This window comes from Geospiza fortis, unplaced genomic scaffold (assembly GCF_000277835.1).
Source record: "Geospiza fortis unplaced genomic scaffold, GeoFor_1.0 scaffold166, whole genome shotgun sequence".
Classification (NCBI taxonomy): Eukaryota; Metazoa; Chordata; class Aves; order Passeriformes; family Thraupidae; genus Geospiza; species Geospiza fortis.
In genome coordinates this window covers 6785859-6807342 of record NW_005054310.1, presented here as the reverse complement: position 1 = coordinate 6807342, position 21484 = coordinate 6785859, and the positions used below count along the sequence as shown (strand labels likewise).

The following is a 21484-nucleotide window of genomic DNA, read 5'->3' as shown; positions in this document are numbered from 1 at the left end:
TTCCAAATCTCATATTAAAAATCATCTGATCTACTTGAATTCCCAAAAAAACCTCCCATATTTTCAGTGAATTCAGTCGAAGTTTGGATAACATGTAAGATCATTTTTCAAGCCATTTGCCACCTCTGTATTTCTTAACAAAATTTCTCTCCCCTATTCTTTTCTCTGTGGCAGTCTTGTGACTTTTTAATTATGTCTTGTCCAACTAGCAGCACTGGCAAAAGGCAAAAGAATTTTTGTTAGATCAAGTATTCCCCTCCCTCATGTGACAGAAATGCTTACACTTCATTAACCTTTATTATAAACTAGTCACTGGAAAAGTTACTCTGCTAGAACCCACACTATTGTCTCAGCTGACAAACCACGGAATTGTCAGAATGCTAAATTACAGTAAAATACTGCTCACCTCCTTATGAACCCAAGATTAATGATACAATGCAGAAGGGAATAGCAGCACTACTAGGAGCATAACAGGTCACAATCACTGCTAAAATAGCTCTTGGAGAACAGGCAGAGAAATATCACAGCTGGCTCCCAGCGTCACAGCCCCAGTTCCTACCCCAGGACCTACCCATCACCGAGACATCGTATTCCACCAGCAGAGTCGCCTCCTGCCCGCACTGCTTGAGAATGCTCATGGCTTCAGCATGCGTTGTTCCCAACAGCCGGATCCCATCCACACTCAGCAGCCTGTCCCCAGGTTTGATTGTGCCCTCTCTGGAGTGATAAAGGAGTGATCTTTGTTAGTGTAAGACAAATTGATGTGGAGATAGTACCATTTTTATGCAAAGCGATTCTCTCTCGCCCTCCCTGACATCCATCCCTCTTGCCTTAACACTTAACATTTACTTTGACAGCCAGAATGATCAGAGGGTGCAATGGAAAGGAAATTGCTTTAATTGGAAAAGTCAGTGACTGGAAAACAGCTTACCACACAGTGAAATAATCAAGTCACGTTAAATTGCATCTAAGTATAGCTTCTGCTCAACATATGCTTTCTTTCTACCTTGTCCACACAACTCTGTTTTCATACATATACAAACACATCCTCCTCCAATATTTTCTTAAAAATAAACATGAGGTGCAAACACATGGGTGCTGAAACAGATTGCAGAATATGAATGTCCATTTATTGATTTTCTTTAAAAATATCTTTTACTTGCATAATTCCATTTTTCCTTTCTGCCTACTTAGAAGTAATTCAGCTCTAAATCTAAAATGCTGTCTCCTAGGCATATCTCATAACCTATGCAGAATTATAACAAAACATTAAACACTAACACTGTCAACTTAAGAATCATGGGGAAAAACACGGAAACCAGGGAATGAGGGAGAGAAAAAAGTGTGGGAACAAAAGAAATGCTCTCTTGAAACATTTTCTTCTCAGTTTCCAAGGTTGAAAATGTCAACATAGGCTATAGATATCAATCTGCTTTAAAGAAACTGCCCTTTGAGTTTCTTTAATGGTTTAAGGACACAGATGCCATTTCTGAAAATACACTTCGTACATAAAAATAAAGTGAATATTCTTTCTTTATATTTATTTTTTTAATAAAAATAATGGTATTTTATACAAATATGGCCAATAACATAAACATAAATGTTCAGAAGTTTTCTAGGTAAAGTTATGTGTGACCTCACAAGCAGATATGTACAAACATCTTAACAGAACAATAAAACACTCAAACTGGTCACAGTATTATTCTGAACCGCAAGAGAAAAAGATTGTGGTGTTAGAGTATAGAAAGCACAATTAAGAGCTACATCAGTTGTCTGAAGAATGCAAAAAAATGTGCCCTGACCTATTGCAGGAATTTATCCTAACTATTTTAGGTGCAAGATTCTAAATTAAAGTTCACACACACCCTAACATGCTGACCCTCTATGGCTGCCCATTACTACTGCTGCAGTTATTATTATTTCTATTACAATAATTAAAGACAAACCCATGAATTTCAAAGGACTGTATTTAAATTCATCTGTTTCACTCAAAATCTTAACTTCTGTCCCAAATAATTCACCCTCCTCCATTTCTCTTTCACATGAACTCCAGAGAAAGATGAATTGTACCTGTCAGCAGGCCCTCCAGGTCTGACACATGTTATTACTACAGGACGAGATTTATTTCTGTCATCGTGTGCTCCACCTGGAAAGGAAAAAGCCAGAGAAAGTATACCTTCATTTTATGCTTTTTATGAAAGCTCATTTCCAAAAGGCAAGCCTACATCTTGTAGCATGCACCTTCACAGATGGGCTAAAAAAATGAAAAAAAATGCCAAGCTATTAATATGACCCTCCACTGAATTTTACGTAAATAAAATCAACTTACTCTATGTATAGATGAATCTTTAAAAACATTTATATGGAGGGACTCTTACTAAATGAGTATTTTTTTCTTAGAACCTTCACTCTGAAAATGTGATCTCAGTGTGAACAGCTTGTTCTGCAATGTTTGCAGCACAGAGAAAAAAACCCTGTATTTTATGTATACTGAGACTAATGAGTGATTACTAATAATTTATGTATTAAATAAAAAAGACATTTTCCCTGAAGAAAATAGTAATTCATTATTGGGGTATATTAATTAACAGCTGCATCTTTTTTTCTGTTCTCCAAGTCAATGATAATATTTTAGTTGTACAGTTCAGACTACCAGCAGTATTAATCAAATTTCATGTCTAATATATAGAAGTACTACATGTAAATTTTTTTAAGAACTATGATCTTCCTGGAGATTTCACTGGTAGCAGAATTTGGTGTTATGTGACCAGAGTTTGTCATGTTTCCTTGGCATAGCTGATTACTTACAATTCTTCCATAAACAAAAATTTGAGCACCTCATAAAAGCAACACATGAAAATATGGAAAATGTAATATATTGATTTTTACAAACTGTAAGACATAAATCTTGACATATTTCTGAGTGATCAAAAACTTATCACCTTTTTTTTAAACAAGAAAATAGAGAGTTCAAACTCAACAATAACTCACCTCTTATTACAAATCCAAAAGTGTTCCCCTCTTTATGTAAAGTAACTTCCACAGTTCTAAAGATGAGACCTGATCCTTGTACAGCTAAAAGAAAAAGAATACAAACCTTAATGGTTATTATTTTTGTAATTATACACACAGATTTACATCTTTTCTAATTTAAGATAGATATTGAGTCATGCAATTGGAAAGACTTAATTACAGGACAGACAGACTGAAAACCTGTAATAAAATAGAACTCATCCCCTTTTTGAGAGAATTTTGGGCTAGATATTTTGCAGAGTGACAATGGTTTGGAAAAAAGACACAGATGCATATAACAGTTGGGGAATTTGAGTCTTACTGTTTAAATTATGGCATAATTTTGCTTTTCTTATAGAAGAGTTCAAGAAAACATGGAAATACATAGTGAGGCAAAAATGACATGAAATTCTTAAGAGTACCCATTGAGCTTCTTGTTAAGTTACGAAAACATTTGCTTTTGTCACTTAGAGAGAAGACAAGATTTTTGGGGTGTTTCTCTGGTCTTAGGTTACTAGATTACAATGCATAATGCATTTTATTATCAAAAGGACTTTTTTTTTTCTTTTTCAAAATGTAACATGCTCCCTTATAATTGGTGTTAATAAAAAGTTCTTTAGCTTCTAGTTGAGTCTGTATTTTCTCTGGAAGTACTAAAGAACTGGCGTACAGCTGGACTAGGAGGTGAGAAGCCTAATGCACAGACTAATGCATTTGGGTGTGATAATCCACTTTACAGAATTTGAAACCACTGCTGTTAAGAGACCAGCAGACAGTTTGCTATTAGCTTTTACAGAAAAAGCTTTGGCAGGGTCTAAGAACTCTATTTTCTAATGGGAAAAGGACTCTGTGCAAAATCACATGGACTCACACCTTCCACTCAAGTACTGCAAACAGTACAAACGCACATAAAATTAAAAAAAAATCAAAACCAAACCAACCCAGCTCTATAAAATACAACTTCTGTGAGCAGCAGAACTAATGAAAACTTGTGTCATTTAATGTTCCTGCCTGCAATAACCAGAGTTTCCCTGTCAGGATACCCTGAGGGGGCAAGGGATGCCACAGGCTACCCTGTGTGTGCTGCCAGCCATGAAAGGCATCAGGAAGAGAAGAGGGCCCTCAGTGCTCTCTGCCCCTCTCTCTGTCTCTCTGGGGACTCACCTGCTCCCAGCTCACTCAGGTGTTTATTTCCAGGAGATGTACTGTATGTAATGTACTTTTTTGGGAGTTTTTCAGTCCCTATTAAAAAAGTTACTGCAGGGAACTAGGAGAACCATCCAGTGAAATTACAAAAATCTCAATTTCTTAGGAAAACAGGTGAAAGATGGCCCTCCAGAGCACTGCTGTGTCTTGTAGTAATTCCTGCTACAGTTTGAAGATCACGACTGTGTTACTGAGTCCATGTAGTTGTTTCCTTTTCAGTTAGAAACGTTTTACTGACGAAAAAAAATTATAAGGAGAAGACAACTGCTGCTTTCATTCCTATTGACAGAAAGTGGCCTTGCATGTAGCTCATGATGAATCCACACTTCCCCATTTGTTTGGTGTGGCCTGTAACTTCCACTGGGGAGAGGTAAAACCCACAGCTCAGCAGTGAAGAATGGCAGCAGCATCCTTCCACTTGGGCACAGCCACTCAGGTGGCTGTCCTTGCACCCCAGCCTCAGCCTGCTGTGGGAAAAAGTTGCTTAATCCTTTCCAACAAGGAAAGGCAGATGTGTGGCCGAGGCTCTCTTCACAGACAGCAGCAGGCACAACTCTCTCCCAGGATTTTCCTGGGGAAGGCAGTGAGAAGCTCAGAGAAGAAGAGAAAACAATTCTTATCTCTATTCACTGCTCCTGTTGTTTTTGCATATGTGGAATGTGTTATGGAGATTGTTTACCCAAAGCAATTTGTTAATTGGACACCAGTGAAAGTTGTTTTGATTCCTTGGCCAATTGAGTCAAAGCTGTGTCCTGACTGTCTCTAGACACTCACGGGTTTTTCTTTAGTATCTTTGTAGTATAGTATCTCTTTAGTATATAATGTAGTATAGTAGTAGTGTAATATAGTACAGCTTAATAAAGCAATTATTCAGCCTTCTGAAATCATAGAGCACATTATTCCCTACATTAGAGCCACCCTACATCAATAGACACGGGGCAGGCACCGCTCACCTTCCAGTTTTAAACACTGAGGTGGCTCGTGCTGAAAACAGCAGCTGGACCCTCCTGCTGTGAACACTTCAGAAATGGAAGGAAGCACTAGGGAGTGGTATTACTAGTGCTCAGCCAAATTTAATCCATCATTATTAAATGGCTGACATATTCTGGCTCTGAAACTGTGGCAGTCCTCTGCCTGAGGGAGCAAGCATGGGAACAACAGTAGAATTTCATTATGTATGGGGCTAGGAAGGAAGTGCCAGGGCTTCTCCACATGACTACTGGAAAACTTTATTGTTTAACAAAAGCAGCTTGCTCGCTAGTAGTTCATGGAAACAACTAGTCTGCTAATTATCTCCAACTTTATCATCTATGCTTGTATGAAGAGGCTGGAAATTCCAAGGACTTAAAGAGAAAGTTACAAATGCTGCTGTAATTTAGCGTGTCAAAATCCAGTCTCAGTGAACAAGCGTGGCACATTGCTAAAAGAGGATGAAAACCAAAGAAAGCTCAGTTGAATAAATGCAAAACAAATAATGCTGGTGAAAGAACTACATCTGCAGCAAACTCTGAACTCAGCTGATTAATTCAGATACTGTGCTTCAGAACATAAAGTTCCCTTTCCACAAGCAAACACTAATCAACAGAGGACATTCAAAAAATTTTAATGTGCTTGTCAGGAGGTTCAAAAAATCCCAAATACGTAACTAGACTAATCCTCCAGCTGCTAGAAAGCAGGGGAGAAGTTCATCAGTTTCTGAGCAAAAATCCCCAAACAAAACCCAACCAACACCAACCAACCAAAAACCAACCCTCACCCCCAGAAAACCAAAAAACCAACAAAAAGCAGAGATTGGTAACTCTGCTCTGTTGTTGGTGAGATTTCTGCTTCTAAAGCATCTGAGAGCATCCCCCTGTACTGCCAGTTCTTTTGTACTGCTTCAACGTTCTGTGATAAGCCACAGGAAAAAACAGAATTAAGAAAATTAAAAAACAACCACTACTAAAATGACTACTACTAACCATGCCCATCTTACTGTTGACTACATCTGCTGTTCTACATAGGCTTTCATTTTGCTCTGCAAATACTTACAGACTGGAGGCAGCTCATACTCCACTTCTAACACAACCCTTTCACCAACATTCTTGAGCAGGCTGATGATCTCATCATGGCGAAATTTGGTCAGGTTGATTCCATTCACAGATTTGATGTAGTCCCCTACATCCAGCTGGTCACTCCTAGGGAAAAGTACATATTTCCTTTGTGAAAGACAGATCTGATGAACCAAACTAAATCCTTTAAATTACTGTTTAGTAATGGTAAGAATTTTTTTCCATGAATCTAGATTAAAACAAGTTGATATTTCTAACAGAAAGTGGCATTTTAAGATGTTAATCTACTCTAGCTCGTTAAATATTAAAATAAGAACATTGTTGCATTATTCATTCCTGAGGTACAAAACCAGCCCTACAATAAAGGAGCTGGATGATTTGACTGGTTTGGGCATAGGATCTTGGAAGCCATCTTCATATCTCCATCCTTGTCTCTCTCTTTGGGAAATGTCCAAAAAATATTTTTTTTGGACATTGGTTGCCTTCATAGCTAACATATCAACAGGAGATGGGCCAAGACCAAAAGCATATGTTCTACTCAGTTACTTGGAATGATTTACCTCAACCCTTATCTTTTGACTTGTCTCACTGATGATTAAAAGCCTTTTTTCTTTCCACTGTAGTAGTAAGCAAGGTACCTATCACTTTAGAGTCTTTTTAATCCCAAAGCTACCAAATGAAGAATTAAAAAAAGAATAAAATTATGGTAGCACTATCATTATTTTTTTCCCTTTTGTTTTTTTCCCCTCAGTATGTTATGCTACTTTTTTCAAATTTTTTCTTCAAAGAACAAAAAACCCCAGAAATAAAACATACATAATTTAGAAGAAATACCATGAGTATTATGACAACTTTCAAAGATTTCATGGGTATTTCCAGTTTCTATCAAAGTAGCCTTGAGCAAAAAGAAGGACCAGCTGTTGCCATTTCCCCGAGGTTCTCCAGTGTGATGGGCTGCCATTATAGATGCATCAGTCACATATTTTTTAGGTGACCTTTCTGAAGCAGTACGTATTTCTGAGGCAATCACATATTATAAAGCATTTTGCAGCTTGAGATGCGGTTACCTCGCAGCGATTCCTCCCTGACGAAGGTTAGATACTCTTGGTCTCCCATCCTTGTCAATACCACCCGATACTGTGAGCCCTAGGGTGGTGCCTTCTTTTTTCATTAATTCAACTATTGTTGAGCCCTTGAATTCCTCTGTTGAAAGAAAATGATTCATATTATTAAAATTTAAGTAGTAACACAGATGTTGCCTTTCTAATGTCACCTTCTTCCCAAGAAAATCATTCTGTGTTAGTAAGAAATAACAAGTACATCTGGAGATTTTTTTATTACAATTTACAAGTTCTGTCCACAAGGCTCTGCATATAGATAAATCTTGAGCCATATGTTCTGTAAAAGGTTATTAAAAACAACACCAATGTGCTAGTATACTATACAGAGCCCACAAATATGAAGTCTGGGAACACTTATAACTAAAGATAGTTGTTTCTCATTTTAAAAAAGCTATCTTTCCTCATTTTCTGCTCCCTACCTCTGACCTCTGAGCTTTATAATGCACTTCAACTGATTAAACAGAAGGGTAAACCACACAATGAACTATAATTTTAGGTTCAGACTCACTATGAGGCCACAAGGAGATGTCAGTGTTAATAGAAAATTGAATATAGCAAGAATCCAGACAGAGATACATCAGATCTTACACAGTTTTATTCCTTATTTTTACATAAATACAGCTCCACTGTAACTCTCTGCAATTTCTGCAGAACAGGTATAAAGTAAGTGAAGGGCTTTCACTGTGATTAAGTGTATATAAAATTTCCCTCACATGCTAAAACACCTTCTTCTGCAGTTTCTTCATTCTTGGAAAATGGTAAGTTAATTCTACAGACAACAAAGGCAGGCCACATATAGCAAAAGGCCTCAGACGTTCAAAGAGATGTCCTTATTGCACATGGGTGGACAAGGTAACCTACATATGCAGTTGCAGCAGGACTGCAACTCTTTGGAAAGCCACATGTCCACTGTTTGCAGTCAGGGAAGACCTAGTAAAACCATCAGCTGCCCAGGTATTCTGGAAAAATACATGAAATCCTAAAGATCCTGGAAAATCCTGAAAGGACAATCCATCTGAGGATCCTCCTTTTCAGTACTAATATGCAGCTTTTGGGTGAATTGATCAGATACAAACATCAAATATTCACTGTAAACAAACAGTATGTCTGCACTGCATCAGCAAGTTTGCTGTGGTAGCATGAGATTTAAAGATGAAAAGCCTCCCAAAAACCAAGCAAGGTCCTTGTATATATTCAAATGTTCACCAGTAAGTGTAGAAGTAGCACTATTCAAATAGCAACAAGGCTCTATCAAGATCATTCCACATGACTGAGCAGATGACGCAACACATTTTCACCTTATAATGAAGAGCTGCTGCCCTTAACAAGAATGGTCAAACCAACACCCTTAACTCTGTATTTGAGGAAATGGAGGCAGATTAAGGAAATCACTCAGAAGAGACTCCAGTCCTGGTGCACAGGCTTGTAATCCTTGGTAGTACTTCTAATAGGATTAGCTGCTGAATCTTTTTCTGATGTGGCATCAGCCTGTGCTCCTGCTCATTTCTAGGTGTCTGACAGGTCCAACTGATGATGACCTCACTTCAGTTATTCACATTATGACCATTATACAGCATGCCTGGACAAGAATTCCTCTATGCTTATAAAGCTTCTACTACAACAAAATTCTGCAATGCATTCAGCAACCCAGGTTGTCAGAAGCAGACAGCAGCACAGCTAACTGGTGCATTCTCCAACTTGGCTGACATCAAACCACCATTTGGTACCATCTGGAAGCTGCTGAGCTCCCATAATGTTTGCTCACATCTGGCCTTTTTGACAGTTCAGAAAGAACACATGTGATTACCTGCCTCTGAACATGCAGACATGTTGCATAGCTGTAGAGATGCTATGGACCAAAATGCTGCTTTCAGTTTTATAAAAACCTGTAAGTATTCATAATGAATACAAGAGTTAGTCACAGTACTTACTGCCGCTGAAGATAATGTACATTGGCACCCATGATGCAACCTCAGGTGCTGTGCCAGTGTGTGACACGTGTTTATTCAGGGCTTACTCAAGCACGGGATCTGAGTCCAAAGGAAAATTCCCCTCCCTTCCCTCCTCCCAGACTGAATCCTTCCTTTTAATTCTCAGTAGTACAATCTGACTTTTAATAACCATCTAAGATTTTTTTTAAACAAACACTTTGCCACAATGCATATACAGGACATAAACAATGCACTGCACTACAACGCAATGCCTAATCTTTTCCCATAGCATAATATTGCCATGTGTTTTGATCTTTTACATAGGTTCTGAGTTTGCAATCCAATGCTGGGCAATACTCTGCTGTCCAAAGGATTATCATCTGTGGAACAGATGATCCAAGCAGCATTTTAAGCAGGCTAACAATTATACAATTCCCTTCAACTACTGGTATGGAAAGTGATGACCAGGCTTGTTCCTTCTCACCATCTATTATGACAAATTTCTGTTTGCCTCTGCCAACAGGACAACGACTTCTAGGCACTCTTCCCTGGTAGGCAGGAGGGAAAAATGCACCAGCACTGTAAGGGAGGGGTGGTGTGAAGTGCTCCTTGCACACTGACAAATAAGGTCATCTAGGCATGCACAGTAGTTTCATTAGGTTTGCTGCTCTGAAAGATTTTGTAGCTTTTGTTGTACATAATCATATCAGGAAGAAATTAAACTACCTAAGCTGGTTTTGCTTATAAGAGACTGTTATCCCTGCAAGTGATCTGAACCAGGCCCATTTGATACCCTCATCATTCTGGTTTTCATCTTTGCTTTCTTAAATCACACATGATTACTGTTCTTATAATGCTATATATGACATGCTTACTCATCTGCATTGCTTTGGCATTATTATTACAGACTAATCCCCACTGGAGTATTATTGAAATGCTCAATATCAGAACAACCCTGGGACTTCATTTCCAATCCAACACACAACCACATCTGTACATGCTATTCCCCAACTAATGCAAGGTCAGCCTCCTTTCTTAGTTAAGGCAATGCTGTGTTATAATTTAAGGGTAAAAAATCAAACTACTTCAAATCACCTCACTCATAATTCATTACTTATGCCAACCAGCAAGCTCCTAATTAGTTAGAAGTCTCTGGAGTCTGTTCTTTCCTACGTGTACTCCCACACGGATAATAATATTAGCATAGTCAGCATCTGAAGGGAAAGCACAGAAGTTATTTCCAGACTTCTTATGAACTCACACTTGGACTTGCCTTCCCTCAGCCTGTGGAGGGAAGGGTCTTGGGACTGCCTCAGGACTTCCATCGCTTCCTACTGTTGCAAGGACAATCCTGGGTACATGCCTGTCCATGCTGCACTCCACAGCTTTCTTGGCATCCACCTGCCTCTGGCATGGGGCTCAGGAATCCCACTGCATCATGGAAATGGCTCGGCAAGGGGAGCAAAACCAGGCACACTTCTACACACAAGCAGACATAAGACGAAAAAAAAAGGTTTCTGCTCCAAAGAGCTTCCTTTAGATCTCCAGTTCTGTAAGCAGGAGCATACACAGCAGCTGAATTCTACAGAAAACATTACACTGCTGCTGTTTTCTCAGTTGCTGCTCTGGATGCTTCTCTCAGGCTTGCTGTTGCAATATCCTGACTGTGTGTGCCTGACTTGCAGCTGGGTCAGCTGGTGCATTAACACGGTGATCTGCCCTGCAGACTGGAGGACTACAGGGATACTCAATGTAGCACAAGAAAGCTTCAAAGATAAAGCTGATGCTCAAATTCTAGACTGGGTAAATCTTACTGTGAGAGGATGAATACATGGAACAACTTGCAGGTAGGTAAAATTGAAGAAACACCATGACCAATTTTTCTTCAATAATAATAGAAACATAGTAAAGCTTCCAGTATTTTATACATGAGCAGACTTCTTGTCCTTTTCTACTCTTTGGTGTATATAAATAATACCTTTCAATAAGTAAACAGCATGGAAAATAAATTCTCATGAGACTTATGATCCTGGAGTATAATCATTTCTTCAAAAAGAAAACAATACTAAATCATAGAAGAGATTTTTTCACAGAAAAATATTTGAAAGCTGAGAGAACCCTTAGTCAAAATTATTATCATTTATTTTCTAAATTACTACAATTTTATATCTTAATGTACATATTAAAGAAAAAATCAAAAACATGTGCCTTCATTTCAGATATTGAGGCCCTTCTGTGAAAATTTCATTTTAAAATCCAAAAAAATGTCTAAAATCTACACAATCAGGTCAAGTGCTTGCTTCTATTCTCCACCTAGTGAATAAGTTTAAGTGCAGCTGGAACAGCTGCATAAATGAAACTGAACATAAAAGTAAAAAACCCCAAACTTGCTGTTACTGACATTTTCCTACTGAAACCATATATAATTAAAAAGTAAGTAATTGGTAAGTTTGCTGAAAATATAGTGAATGCTGTCCTGGAATGGATTTTCCCTTGTATGTCAGGAGAAATTCTGCAGAGAAAACATTTTGCTTTACATCCCAGTAGGTATCTCCTAGCTTAATAAGAAATCACATAAAGATAAAGTCAGTTCTTTGGGAACAGATAGCAGTTTGTTTTAGTGGAGACATCACATTTACTCAGTGTTTCAAGTCCTCTGGGTATGTGTATTTCTCTTAGCGTGACAAGAAGGACGTCAAGAGATGATGAACAGTCCATTCCTTGTTGCCCTTTTCCTGACTGGCTGTCACTAACTTCTAAACCACCTAAATTTCTATCAAAAACAAACAAAACCACATCACTGAGGGGAGTCTGAAGACGTGAAGCTGGTCACAGTCTGCCCTATGGCCTCCCCTCCATCCTGTGGAGGGACAGTCACCAAACCAGTCCCAGTTCAGAAGCAAGCCACCCACAGTGGAAGACAAACTGGTACAAGGTGCAGCAGAGCACATCTACAAGGCACAACATACTGCACTTACCAAAAACACTGCAAATTTAGAACACTGCCAGTGCAGACTACCTTGGGTCAGCAGCCAGGTTAATCTGTATAAATCTGTACAGGTGAAATGTTGTACCATTTTCAGTGAAAGCAAAGGAAATAGGCAAGGCTAAGACACTTGCAAAAAACTGTCTAAAACAGATTCAGTTTACACTGACACCTGTTCTGGTTGTGTACGAGGCATTAGATGATCTCCTTTTTATATATATATGTATTTTTTTTAGCTATAAGAGCATCTACAAGATGACTTTGCCATTGCAAAAATATTACCTAAAATCCAAATACCTTCCACCAGTGCTTATCAACTAGAAAAAGTTTGCCTAGCCTAGGCATGACACAGAAAAGGAAATAAGGGTATTTTGTGATCCATCATAAGCAGTGATATACAGGACATAGTCACATAATTCACTGAAAACACCAGGCCTGCAGGACACAGCAGCACAGTTCATACCCGGGTTCATTGGCTGCCTGTCTAAAATGAGCTTAGCTCTTGTGCTATTTGGTTTTGGGTACATTTTTCATATTCACAGAACCCTTGGCAGCCAACACCCTCTAAATCCCAACTGAGGCATTCAACAAAGGAGGTCTTCAATTTAACCACAAAGGTAAGCATTATATTTTAAATTCTGTTTCTAACTAAAATATCAGAATTTAATACAAATATCCCAAGCCTGAAAATCAAATAACCACTAGAAAGCCAGCTGCAGACAAAAAAAAGAGGCTCTTAATTCTTAATGAAAGAACCTCACAAATTTCTTAACAGAAGAGTATTGAAAGAAACATATATTGACACCATTATCAATGCACACTGCAATAACTTCACTAATTACATTTCAGGAATGAACAATGACTGAAGTAAACCATTATTACCTTCCCAGAGCTTAACATTTGCATCCCACAGCCTACAGTGCAGCCCCAGTGCTTCTCCAGCAGCAGCACAGCCGTGCTACCAATGGCAAATGCACAAAGCACAACATCCTGCTTGCGTCTGAATCCGGTCCTTGTAGACAGGAGTAGTGGAGAACATTCTCCAGAAAATGAAAATAAGTGTGGCATGGTGTAAAATCAGTTTTCACATTAAAGAAGCTTCACACAGAAAAGACAAGGATGATCTCTGTAAAGTCAAATTACAGAGGATGGCTTCATATGAGGGTGCAAAAAAAAGCGGCTTTTAACTTAGAGGAAAAAGTGGTCCATGGCAGCAGCTGTATACGAGGCAGAGAGATTTCTCCAGGTTAACTGTGGCAGATATGTAGACTAAAACAAGAGATGGATGGCCACATGTCTAGATGCTTTTTCAAGCCAGACTAGTGCTGATGAGGGAACAACAGGCTTTTTGGTCCTCTGGATAGTCCTGCTTGTAAAAATTCCACACTGAAAGCATTTTCAAGCATGGTTTTTTTTTTTTGGTTTTTGGTTTTTTCCTTGTGTTCGCAATTGAATTGCACAATAGTGCCAGAAAACAAAATGAGAACACGTGTTGATACTCCAAATCCTCCCAAATATTCCAAGTCCTATCAGCCTAAAATTATTCACAACATTAATTTGACAGATATTGTGCAAAGAGATCAACTTGAGTTATCTTAATACAGATGATGGCATCTGATTCTTCTAAGAGATGAGTCTATTAGGAATTTTTGTCAGTGAACAATTCTGAATTCTTTTCTCTGTACTTTTTTTTTCTCTACATCAAGGATTGGAAAAATCAGGCTAAACACAATCATTCCCTATTTATAACCCCTAAGCAGAGGAATTCAACTGGAGGAAAAACTATTTTAAAAAATTATAAAACATCAAAACATTTAGCTTCAGTAAATATGAATACTTCAATATATTACTGTAAGAATACCCAGATTTAGTTAAATTACAACAATAAAACTTTTTCTTGTATTATTACTTACAAAAAGAAAAATTATCCCTCATATGCCACCTTGTTGTAGGGTTGGAATAAAGATGCAGTGCAAACTACAACTTGCTCAATGATACAGTCTAGTGAAAGTACATTTATTCCTTAAACTAGCTGGGAAGTTCTAGTGTTTTCATCAATGGTTCTCTTTTAGAGAAAACCTACATGTATCAACACTGTCCATTGATCACTTGAAAATCTGCAACCATCAACTTCCTTATCTTCAGATGAGGACCAGCTCCACCCTGAGGCACTTGCTATGTTTCAGAAAGTTCAAGCCTTTTTTTGTTTCCTCATTATCTATGATGGCAGTCAAATTCCTGAACATCTGTTGGGTCCAGAGCAGCTCACTAAACTGTCAAGGTGGAGCTTTATTTAGCAAAGACATTGGAAGGTAAAAATGAGCACAGTGATGAAGGACTTGATGATCTCAACCTTCAACTCTTCAGCAGATATTGCAGGGCTTTCCAGAGCTCAAACTTCCATGCTTCCACACCACATCATTGCTAGCTTGGGTGTGGAATGGGTAGTACAAGGTACTTCCAAGCTGAAGGTTATGCCTGTAGTTATCCCAGATTTGTATCTCCCACATGAAACAAGTATCTCCTTTTGAAAAGGAGATTCTGATCACACGATAAGCAACAAAATTTTAAACTCAAGAATGGCTTGTGCATCAGCAGCGTGACCCTGATCTCCTCTGCTTGTCTCTGCTGACAGTAGTGATGAAGAAAGGACAGACCCCCATGACATTAGTCGTTTCTACATTTCTGTCTGAATGGGATAGAGGCTTCATTAACCCTCCTTCACTAGTAGAAACCCTACTGTGCAGAACAGCACAGAACTTCAAGACTAATTTAGACTTATAGAACTTCTTCCCATAATTCTGATGAATTCACCTCCAACTTTCTCTTAATTTCTTTTTAATGAGAAATTAACACCAAGAGAACTCTTGATAATTTGTGTTTCTTTACACTGATGTGTCACTACTCAGAAAAACACAGCCTAACTGTTGGCAGTTTCTCTGCCTTCTACAGTTACCAAAATGGATCAGGCTGGATTGATTACAGGACTGATTGCATTTTTGCATTTCAAAGCAGGAAAGAACCACTGAAAACAATTCTCACCCTCATCACCTGAGTGAGACAAGCAGAGAAACTTGATATGGTGGTATCTCCATAGATATCTCTATAGATTACCTTTTAGAAAGATATCCAGTGTGGCTTTGAAAGCTTTGAAAGTGATGAAAACTGCTACATGTGTAGATAATGTCTATCTGATTTGGGAGTAGACAAACCTTCAAGCCAAAGATCTCATTATAGTACCATTATTACATTCAGGATATCCCTTCAGATGCAGAACTGTGACCTCTGATCAAATCTCCTCCTAATCTTTTTTTCCCTTTTAGATTAAGAACTGTCTGAACTGCATAGGTTTTGCTATTTAAGACATGGTTTGACACAATGTTTTAACATCCTTGTTGCTACCAGGTACATTTTAGCAACAGTTTCATTAAATCACATTTCTCCATTTGAGCTGTCATTTATTTTTCCTGACATACCTTGCATTGCCTCTTATGACCTACAGTTGCTGTATAATGTAATATATTAGTTAACACAAGACAGTGGTTTTCCTTTTTATGACATGGAGCTAGATCATTAGTGTCATGGCAAAGCCAAAGCAGTAAGGATAAGAAAAGGATATAGTAATGGTGTCACTCCTGTTTAGAAAAACTATCGTTCATATTCAAATAGCATTTAAATAGTATCATTTGTATTCAAATAGTGGGTAGTGAATTTTCAAATATTTGAAATTTGGAGAATGGGACTACATAACTTTTTGTAGTACATAGATTAAGGAACAGATGCTTAAGTTTTTAGGGCTCATGTACGTAAATGATTGTAGAACAAATACACCTGAATGATATGCACACCCTGTCTTTCTATTTGGTAGTATTGAAGGAGACTCAGCATGACAAAAGGGTTTAGGGTTTATCAAAGTTTCTGTGTAGAAGATCAGGCTATTCTTGAGAAAATGAGATAAGGATGACAAAAATGAGAAATATGGAAATTGTGAGTGAATGCTTCCCACACATTTTACCTTTTGTCCTTTGTGCTCAGTGACTGCTGATATCTTTACGGTTTGCTTACTCTCCACCTTTGTGGAAAACCCCAACCCAGAAATGCTGACCTCTGGAAGATGGTAGCTCAAAATCAGGCTGGATGAATGCATTGCTACAAATGGTTTAAAAAGTGATCTGTCAATGACTCATTCTTTTTGCATACTTCAATCTGATATAAAACTGAAGTTACAAGGATGGCTTAGGGGGCAATTTAATATGCAACCTAACAAACAGGATGTACTGGTTTTTTAGTGGATTTTTATAGAAAAAAAAAGTGCCTGTGTCAAAAGGATTATTAACCTACTCAATATTCAAGATGAAGAAAAAAATACAGTTAAAGCCAATGGAAAAGGAGGGTTAAAGAACTGCAAAATAAGCTACTGGCTTATATTAAAATTTACCAAATCACAGAAATAGTGATGACTTTAGATGTCAATAAGCATTTAAGATCTACAAGAATTTACTATTCCTGTAAAGTAAGTGTGCCAACATGGAGGGAAAAAGGAGAAAAAAGAATAGGAATAATTCAGGCATTTCTGAGTTGCTAACCTGTGCTCTGGAACTCTCTAATCAATCTCTGTGATTATTCCCTGAAGTTTAATGTATACATAATGAACTAATGGCAAAGAGGGATGAAGACAGATGCCTTCATTTGCATGAGCTAGCTTATTAGATAGCCAAGCTTGCTGAACAAATCACTGCAGTGAAACAGTAAAATACCCAGCTGCAAGAATCTACCTATGTGATTTCTTTTTTCATCTAAATTGTCACCATATCCCATTAAATTAGCATGGAAACTGAGATGGCATCATATTAGCACATAGTGACATTGAACACACTAGCCTGTGAGACAATAGGAATATTTCACATCTGCAGGTCACTTCAAGAAGGTGTTTGCAGGTTTTTGTAAAAATCTGAATGTGACATCAACATAAGAGGCTTATATTATTCCAGAGCAGTCTCATTATTATATATAGGAAAAAGACTTTCCTCTGTCCAAAATATGACCTAAGTTTCACAGGAAAGTTTTTTGGCTTTTCTTTCAACATTTACTCTCCAGAAACCTTGCGTGAAAAGGAACAAAGATTACATCTTACCTTCCTCTCCAAAAACATTAAGACTTCCTAACTGTATATTCTGGTTCACCTCTACTTCAAAACCACATCTTGTCTGTTGAGTTTATTGCAACGTCCTTCTCTTCTTTCAGTGATCAACAGTTTAAAACAGACAGGAAAATGTTTATATGGATTGAAGAAATAGCTAAAATCTTCAAATAGACTGAAACAGATAAAGATTCAGCTAAATAGTACTACCTGAAGACTTCAATGACATCTTTCATTCCAAGCACAGTGCAATGTACAGAATCTCAATAAGGATGCAAATGAGGAAACTACTAACTCAACTCAAAGCACGCTTGTTGAAAATACTTCCTTTAAAGTAAGATTGTCTGTGAAAAAGAGCTGACTCTTAATAAAGGCGATGCTCAAACAGAAGGAAACTGCAGCATGAGAGCACTTCTTCAGGAGGCTGACTCCATGCAAACAATTCACAAGATGGGTTTGTCTCTGTTTTTTCCTCCTCTGCTTTTAAAGGATATACTGCTAGCATTTTTAAAGAAAATATTTAAATTCTAGATTCTTTTAAATGTACAAAAATCACTTAAGGAACTTAGCAGGCCTTTCTCAATACAGAGGCTTCAGCACAGAGATCTTCCACTACCATTGAGAGTAAAATTTGCTAATCAGACCTAGGAAAAAAAGTTATGGAATTGTTACATTTCATATGGTTCCAGGTTGGTATAAAACTTTGCTAAGTTACACAAACAAGTGCATTCTGAATTTTTTTTCTTCTCCACATAAATCAATATGTGATGTTTTTGAAATAAACAAACTTCTGCTCCCTGTGGTCTTACAAAATGTCGGTAAGACAGTCCTTGCTCCAGTTTTCTTCCCCTTCTCGATTTAACAATGGTTGCAACAGGTTGGTACACTCACAATATTTTCCTTAGTGAAGACCCAGAGCTTATGATGGAGATAGAGATAATCAGCCTAATGTTAGCTGCTACAATCTCATAAGACTATTTGGTATGGATTTGAGTTTATAATGCTTAATTTTAAGTATATATGCATTAGAAAAAAATACAAGATGATGCCCTGACATCTTCTGATTCCCATGTTTTGACTACTGGTCAATGATAATTTTATAGGGTAGCAGATATATTAAAATTTGCAGTGGATCAACAAATAAAATGTTCTAGTCTCTACTCCAATTTTATACATAGAGACAACTGGGACTATAAAATGTATTTACAACTTGTCAAAAATACTCTAATTTCCCTAGTACTATTAACACAGGCCATGGAAAGCACATCTTACCATACATTATAATCATACCCAGCTATCATCCTCGTTGGCTAGCACTTAAACTAGACTGACCTAAACAGCTTTCCTGTCATTTTCTGTGGTGTTTAAGTAAGTCAAGCTTCGAGATTGGATAGACATCCCCATCCATTATATGCTCTCTATTGCACCATTACCTTTGGTTAGCGGCCCCTTGCCTTTTAATGGCTTCATCAGTTACATACCATCCTTACCATAAAATTGCAAAAGGTCCTTACTAGGTATCTGGGTTTGTAGCTAAAAATTTGTAATGACTTTCAAATATATTTGCTGAACTTTCAATTTCAGAAATAAATCTGAAATCTTTCTGAAAGAGAACACTTTTAGTCCCATGTGAATATGTTAAATACAAGTTATTTAGAAATTATTAACTGTACTACAGCATTTTTATTCTTGATAGATTTATTCCGTTTTGTTGTAGTCTTGGCATAATGGCATGATTTTCCTGTATGACCTCTATCAATTTTTACTTCTCACTTTCTTCTACAGAAGCAATATTTTGGGGTTCAAGAGTCACACTGTGTTATCAGGTATGATCACTCATCATTTGGCAGTGAGATCTAAAATTCAGCTCTAACATGTCTCATTTGTCTATGACATTGTGTCTTTAGTATCTCAAAGGTCAGTGCTCATTTTCTATATCATTTATCCAACAAGTATTCAGGGTCACAGTGTCACCTAATATAGGAGGAAGGTCTTGGCAGAATCTTGTCTCACAGTTAACTATTAAGCTGGGCTCGTTTTGCTTCACCAATAAAATCAATTAGCATTGAAGACTGACATTTGTTCCTGCTTGGATTGATATTCACAGCATCCTTCTACCAATGTTTTCTGTGACTAAGAGCAATGAAATCTCCTGACTTCGGCCTTGTTGCTACTTTCCCCTATTAAAATACTTCTTGTTTGGCTTCCTTGTACTCTTTTCAGCTTGGTAATAAGGGAGACTTTACTGAAGAGCCTTCTTTATGTGTTTATTCACATAACATCAGTGGATTCCCCAAACTACACAGACATAAAGTGACACAGATAACTGCAGTTTGGACAAGGGCAATAAATAAATAAAAAAGACTATCTGCATGCTCCTAGCCTGTATATCACCTACAAACTTTTATAAGTACCTTGTTCTACCAATGCAAAAGATGTGAATGGATGTGTGCACCTATATATAAAAAACCCCAACAGGTGCCCAGTAAATTAATTACAAAATTAAAGTTGCCAAAAAGTTATTTGGGAACCCTCCCAGGTGATAAAACCTCTCACTGGCCAGAATAATTAATACAAACCATGACTGTATAAAGAAGACAGTTTAACACAGCAGTACTTAGTACACCTTTGTGTTAGTGGAGTAGTGACTGTCACTCAGATGCTTTTTCTTCTTCTTTTGACACAATTCCCCAAGATTATTAGCAACAAAAGAGAGGACAGGAAAGTCATGAAAGAGTTTTCACAATAGTTAAAGGAAAATGACTGGGAGGAAAGCCCCCTGAAGCACAACTTGATTACTTTAACAAAGGGAAGATTAAACGGTGATTTCAGAGTGAAGTGCCTATAAAGGATGAGGTGAATTTTGATGAAAAACAACTCTTTCTTACAAATGAGGTGAAGCTGAACCTGCACATACTCAAACTAAAAAGAAATGCAGTGAGTCTAACCACAAAAGGTTGTGATGTGTTTTGTATCACTGGCAACCATAAATAGATTGAATGTCCTTCTAAAATATAATTCAAATACAAGTGGAGATACAAACAAATTCCAGGAAGCTGTATGTTTAGTTAAGAAAGACATAAATACTTCTTTTGGCCCCAGAAATTCTCAATAAGTACATCGAAACTCAAACGGACAAGATTTTTGTTCTTACCACTGCACTTCTAAATAATAAGGAAACAAAAGCTAGTTTGCACTGATGTTATAATCAACTTCTGGTCTTCCAGATCCTGCACAAACCAAACCACTTCTTTTATTCTACACTCTGAAGCATGCCATTACATCTCTGTCTTCCCCACGTAACACAGATGTGATGTGGAAGACACACAAGCACCAGAATCTCTTTTCCTCTTCTGATTGTAAGAAATTAATAGAAAGCATGAAAATGCTATAAGGCAAACAAAAAAAGAAACTTTTTCTCCATCCTCCATACAAAATACTTCATATTGGCCATTTCATATTGGCAAAATGGACATAGAATTTTAAAGCAGCAAAAAATAATTTAAGATTTTTGTGTATAAATCAGGCTGTAGAGTGAGAACGAGCAGCTTTGATGCACTGATACAGTTGAAAAGAAGAGGCAAACTACTATCCAGATCTGGGGTAGCATATTTTGGTGTTATCTTTGTAGATGGTATATTATTTCCTTACTATTTTCATGCCCTGAAATGATAATCACTGAAGAAACTGAATGAGATATTAAAAAAACACTGAACAGATGGAAATCATGCATTAAGTCCTTTAAAGAGGTATTAGAAATTATATTAGGAACATTAAAAACATCAATTTAATTATCTATAAGATAAAAAGAAATTATTAAGTGCAAAAAGACTCAAGCAGGCAAATGATTAAAAAATTATCCCAAACTTCTCAGATGAGCAAACTTCTCAGACCTTAAAGGAACAAGCCAGGATTCTGTTTGCCAGTCACATGCTTCTGTCTACAGATTCATGCAACACAAGACTTTTGAAAGAAATCAATGCTCTCGTGAGTCAGATCAACACTCCATCTAATCCTGCTCCATCTTGAAAAGCAAG

At 37.5% G+C, this 21484-nt stretch overlaps 1 protein-coding gene across 3 annotated transcripts in view; it reads right to left on the bottom strand.

Moving 5' to 3' along the window:
• GRIP1 (glutamate receptor interacting protein 1) overlaps positions 1-21484 on the bottom strand; it is a 219257-nt gene that overhangs the window by 74967 nt on the left and 122806 nt on the right. For all 3 annotated transcript variants that reach the window (XM_031055601.1, XM_031055602.1, XM_014312381.2), the window contains exons 3-7: positions 7337-7472; positions 6250-6395; positions 2992-3075; positions 2071-2146; positions 572-717 (exon numbers count right to left, since the gene is read on the bottom strand). In XM_031055601.1, coding sequence (XP_030911461.1) covers positions 572-717; positions 2071-2146; positions 2992-3075; positions 6250-6395; positions 7337-7472 — 588 coding nt within the window. The remainder of the gene's footprint in view (positions 1-571; positions 718-2070; positions 2147-2991; positions 3076-6249; positions 6396-7336; positions 7473-21484) is intronic.